At 35.0% G+C, this 6,217-nt stretch overlaps 1 protein-coding gene across 1 annotated transcript; it reads right to left on the minus strand.

Moving 5' to 3' along the window:
- On the minus strand, positions 3,234-4,181 carry LOC100515195 (olfactory receptor 2M3-like). Its single transcript, XM_003124218.2, has one exon. The coding sequence runs from the start codon at positions 4,179-4,181 to the stop codon at positions 3,234-3,236; it is 948 nt and encodes a 315-aa protein (XP_003124266.2).

Raw genomic sequence — 6,217 nt, forward strand, 5'->3', positions numbered from 1 at the left:
AAATTAAGAAACTTAATTGCATACAATATTTTCATTTTTTCCCTCTTAATATTTTATGTTATTGATGTCACTATTTCAAACATTTTCTAATAGTTAAACATTATTAAATTTTTGAATATTTGAGACGGTTCTTTTTTAAAAAAATTGTGTTTTACCTTTCATACCTGTCCTAAAAGCAATTTATGAACCATCATTATAGTATTAAAGTGTCCTAAATTTGACTATATACTGTCCTTACCAGTAGGATTCATAATTTCATGTGTTCAGGTTTCTATTTAGTCAACTTTTGTTTCCACTTTGTATAAGTTCCTTTGGCATTTGCTTCAGTTCAGGTCAATGGTGTTACATTTTTTCAGCTTTTATTTTTTTGGGGAAAATATTTCTACTTCACTTTTTGAAATAGAGCTTCAGCTAGTATTCTTGGTTGTCAGAGGCTTTCTCTTTCTTTTTTCAGTACTTTGGAAAATCATCTCATGCTCTCCTAGCTTGCCAGGTTCTTCTTGCTAGACCTCCACTGATAGCCTTATGGAGGCACACTTTGATGTGATAAATTGCTTTTCTCTTGCAATATTCAAGGTAGTTTCTTTACCTTTAAATTTAGACAAATTGACTCTAATGTGTCAATGGGAACATCTCTTGCTGATGACCTAATTTGGATTTCGCTGGGCTTCATGAATCTAGATGTTCATGTTTCTCTTAAGATATGGGACATCTTCTCTCATGACTTTTTTATGAGACTAACATGCTGCCTTCTGAGCTAAAGAGGCAGATTCTCATGACCTTTTTAAATAAGCATTTATCTTCTCTCTTTGCTCCTTTTATGATTCTCAAAATAGTCAATGATATGTCTAAGTCACATAGGGTTTCTTCATTCTCTTTCACTCATTTTATTGCTGTTCCTGATTTTGAACAGGAGATATGATTTTGAACAGGAGATATGATTTTGAACAGGAGATATGATTTGAAACATATCTCTTTGAGCTCAGTGATTCTTGCTTCTACTTGATTATATCTGCTATAGAAGTTCTCAGCTCAGTTGTTATATAATTTCTATGTTTTTGTGTGCTTAAGTTAAATGTCTTTGTTGAACAAAATTTTATTATGTTGTCATGTCTCTGTTTTCTTGTATATCAGTTGTTTTCCTTAAAATGATTATTTTGAATTCTTTGTCAGGTTAAAACCTGGTACACTCCTAATTTTGGTCTTTCACCCTCACCACAAACACCTCAACCTTAGCATATATAAAATATTTTCTAAAAGATGAAATAATTCAGTAATTATTAGGAAGTTACAGATGTTTCTCACATCAGTGACAGAAAGGTTATAGAAATCGTATTTCAATATCTCTTGTAGATAAGGTTGGTAAGTATGCATGGTAGGCAGGATCCAAAATTTTCCCCATGACCTGTATTCCCTAGAGTTGCTCCTATAATGAAGTTATCCCATGAGGCAAAAGTAAAGTGACTGAGCAGAAGTCATTAAAACCCCAAAGCAATTGTCTTTAAGCAATCTAAGGGAGATTACCCTGAGTAGATTTGACTTAATCTGTCAGAGACCTTTAAAAGAGGACTTCTGCCATGAGGTTGCAGGTTCGATCCCTAGCCTCCCTCAGTGTTTTAAGGATCTGGCATTGCTTTGAGTTGTGATGTAGGTTGCAGATGTGGCTCTGATACTGTGTTGCTTTGGCTCTGGCACAGGCCAGCAGCTACAGCTCTGACTGGACCCCTAGTCTGGGAACCTCCATATGCCATGGGTACAGGCCTAAGAAAGCAAAACAATTTTAATTTTTTTTAAAAAATGGACTTGTTTTCCTAAGGTCATAGAGACTCTCTTTCTTGCCTTGAATAAGCAGGCTGATGTGAGTTATTCAGGTGCAAAGAAATTAATTATTTCAACAACTATATGAGCTCATAAAATGATCCTGATCCTCAGATGAAACTGCAGGCTCCAGAAAGATGTGGATTTCTACCTTGTGATACCCTAAGCATTCTATGCCATAACTTCTACCCATATATATTGTGACAAAATAAGTAATTATTATTTGGAATTCCTAAATTTGTCTTTGTTACGCAACAAAACAAACCTAATAAGTGGGTATGTTATGTTGAAATTTTAAATTAATAGTTAGTATTCATATTAAGGCATAGTGATTTTTTCACATAAATACACAGGAATCTCCAGAATTGTGCTATATTTCATATCAATATCATTATTACAAATCTAGCGCAATGTCACACGTGGAATTTTTACAAAATATTATGCTGGAAAACTTAGATTTTTCTATTTATAAAATTGAAAAATTTTAATATAATCACAGTACAAATCCATACAAGGACTGAGATATCTGAGGATAAAATCCAAACATTGTGGATTCATGTTCTTATTTTGGTTTCCCATGCATAAGGCAATGTCTATAGAGAGAGAAAATAAAAGGTAGGTCCCCCGTTCTACAATATCCAGAAGAGGGGAAGCTTCCATTACCTAATAGACTCAATAAACCTAACCATAAAACTAATTTCTTTCTGCCCTTTGCAGGTAAAGTGTATTAATTTCATAATAATCTCATAAACAAATTCATAACCTTGTATATAATTAACTTGGTTATTCAAATTAACAAAATGATCAATCCAAGATATGAAATTGGGATCAGGAGAATGTTTTGGTTGGCAAAAGGTAAAACTACTACATGTTCAAAAACACAGAACATTTATCAGTGCTCTGTTGAATTATGGCATTATGCAATATTGGGTAAATGCCTCTAATGTCTGAAGTGGTATTGTATGAAATAAAATATACAATTGTGCACATATTCTTGCAGCACATATTTACTTATAGTCATATAATGAATGTCCCATAACAAAAGAAATATACTGAACACATGCTTGCCTATAAAATATTCTTTTAAGACCGTATGTACAGCATATGAAAGTTCCAAGGCTAGGGGTTGAATCGGAGCTACAGTTTCTGGCCTACACCACAGCCTCTGCAAACCAGATCGGAGCCGCATCTGCAACTTACGCTACAGCTCACAGCAATGCTGATTCCTTAACCCATTGAGTGAGGCCAGGGATCAAACTTGCATCCATGTGGTTACAAGTGGGATTCAGTACTGCTGAGCCACAGTGGAAACTCCCAAAATCTCTTGCTGTAAAGATGGTTATGTTTGGGATGTTAAATTCAATTGTTAAATATATAAATGTAAGCATAAAGCAAAACTATAGGGAAAAAAATTATTAGGCAATTTTCTCTCCAGATTTTCCCTTCCTTAATACCTTGATGAATGCTCTAAACACTTCCTTGTTGCGGAGACTGTAGATAAGGGGATTCAGCATGGGAGTAAGGATAGTGTAGAAGGCTGACACCATCCTGTCCTCCGTCGGGGAACGATCAGAAACAGGTCTCATATATATGAACATGGCAGCTCCATAGTACATCCCCACCACCATGAGGTGAGAGGAACAGGTGGCAAAAGCTCTGCTGCGACCCTCTCCAGATCTCATGCGAATGACAGCCAGAATAACATGAGTGTAGGATGCAATGATGACTGCTACAGGGAAAAGAAGCATGATTACACAGCAAATAAACATTAACCTTTCAAAGAGCAATGTGTTAGTGCATGAAAGAGTGAGAAGGGCAGGGACATCACAGAAAAAATGGGGTATTTCCCGAGCACCACAATATGGGAAAGACAATGCAACAGCAATAACAATTACACCATCAAGAAGGCCAATGATCCAGGAGGGAACAGCCATGAGACAGCAGATCTTCTGGCTCATGAGAACAGAGTACCGTAATGGGTGGCAAATGGCTATGTACCGGTCATAGGCCATTGCAGCCAACAGGAAACATTCAGATCCAAGCAGGGACACATATAAGAATATCTGGGTTCCACAGCCAGCCAAAGAGATGGACTTCCTTCCAGACAAGTAGTTGAAGGCCATCTTGGGTACAGTGGTACAGATAAGCATGAGGTCCATGAGGGAGAGTTGGCTGAGGAACAAGTACATGGGGATGTGGAGCTGGGTGTCCAGGTAGATGAGGAGAACCATAACAGTGTTTCCCATGAAGGCCACTGTGAAGATGCCCAAGACCAGACAGAAGAGGAAGATGTGTGTGGGGCTGTGATCAAATATTCCCAGTAGGATGAATTCAGAGTTGAAACTCTGATTCTCCCAAGCCATGAAAAATATGTTCACTGTGGAGAATTCAATATGCAAGAAATGATTGCAATTACATTTATGGAAATAGCAATGATTTCAAGTCTAAATCACCACATCTAATACAGTATCTACATACGGGAAAATTATATCTCTGGGCATCACGTTTTATTTGTAGAGATATTAAAGCTTATTTTTAGCCTGAGTGATTTGTATAAAGCATATAGTAACATTCCTAATTAGTTTCATCTTTCTAACATAGGAAGTTGCTCAAGAATCATAAATATAAATTTGGCAATCAGTCAGATGACATATGTGGTGTAAATTATCCCTCAGAAATGCATTAAATCCTATCAGGACTCATGAACTGCTGAGAAGTGAATGAGATTTTCTGTTCTTTTTTTTCCCATGTGGGACTTTGCAGATCACACTATGATTCTAACAACATTATTTCTATCAAAGTTTGGAAGGAAGCATGTACTGGTAGAAATGAGCCTGGATTTTATCAGTCAAATGTCAAGTAATGAGAAGACATTGATCATGAAGAATTCCATTAAATTAGGTCTATTGTTAATAATGTTGAATTGTAGTGGACATAGTTGCTCATTAATATACACAGCCCTCACTGCATCTTTTAAATTAAGGTGTATCCTTGAGATATTCTGGTATAGGTTTTTATTTTTCTTCCTGGATAAACAGACTAGATGAGCACCTGGAACTGATTATCATAGCTGAGCAAATTTAGACAATTAATTCCTCCAAGCATTATTTTCTACTCTGTAATTTTTAAATATATTTTATCTATATTAAGACTAAATAGGATCACACTGCAATGTATGAATATTCCCATGGATATAATTTGTACGATATAATTATTTTTTAAATAACTAACTAACTAAATAAATATAATATGATGGAAAAGATAAGGCTCTAACTTTAGCTTGGCCTATCCTAGTCTATGTCAATTCAGCTCTTCTATTTCACCAGCAAAATTCTTTCAGGGGATATTTTTGGCTATAGTAGCATATATTAATTTTTAATTTTCACGTCAACTTTTCTTTCTTTTCTTCTTTCTCCCATCCTTCCTTCTTTCTTTCTTCCTTTCTTTCTTCTCTCTTAAGTCGTGAGGGCATTGGCTTCCTTTCTTTGTTTTGCCGTAAGCTTTCCCTCCTCTGGAAATAACTTAGAGGAGTACCTAGCATATTTGTCTTGGCTTTGGAAAAAATAATCCATGTGGCCCTGCCAAAATTTCTAAAATTGCGCACTTAAAAACAATATTATTATGCATGATTTTACCTGTTTATTACTAACACCTTGCAAAAGTAATCGTATTAGCCTAAAACCACTTGAAGTGTTCCTACACTGTTAGATGTAAAATCAAACAAATGGTAATAAACATGTAATCCACACAAATAAGTGTGGAACATATTTTCCAAAAGATCACTGAATTTTTTCAATGCACTCAAACTATTTCAACCAATCAATGTCTACTCAACTTGCTCATAGGATGTGTGTGTGTGTGTATATATATGTACTTATGTGTGTGCATATATAGATAGGTATATACATGGTTAAAATATTCCATGCTACTAAATATTTATAAAAAAGTTGGCCTGCCATAGATTTTACTTACTTATTTAGTTTTTTTATTATTATTATTTTCATGCCTGCCACCATGGCATATGGAAATTCCTGGGCTCAGGATTGAACTTGAACCACATCAGTGACAACATCAAATCTTTAAATTCTAAGTCACCAGGGACCTCCATACCATATGCTTTATATGAGAACAGTTTATAGAAAATAATGAAATAAATGTCTCTGGCATATACATTTCGGCATACATATTTGCTTTCAATCTATAACTGATAAATGTGCATTTTGATTTTATTAGGGATGGTTATATATTAATTGGCAATATTACACTGTTGTTATTTTTATATACTTCTTATGGAAGTGAAACATATTTATGTATGGAATGAATTCATTTTAAACGTTCCATGGATAAGATTTCATACATGTCTAAACCTATGTGATGACAATGCAAAGGATTTCCTCAC

The sequence above is a fragment of the Sus scrofa genome, chromosome 2 (assembly GCF_000003025.6).
Source record: "Sus scrofa isolate TJ Tabasco breed Duroc chromosome 2, Sscrofa11.1, whole genome shotgun sequence".
Taxonomy (NCBI): domain Eukaryota; kingdom Metazoa; phylum Chordata; class Mammalia; order Artiodactyla; family Suidae; genus Sus; species Sus scrofa.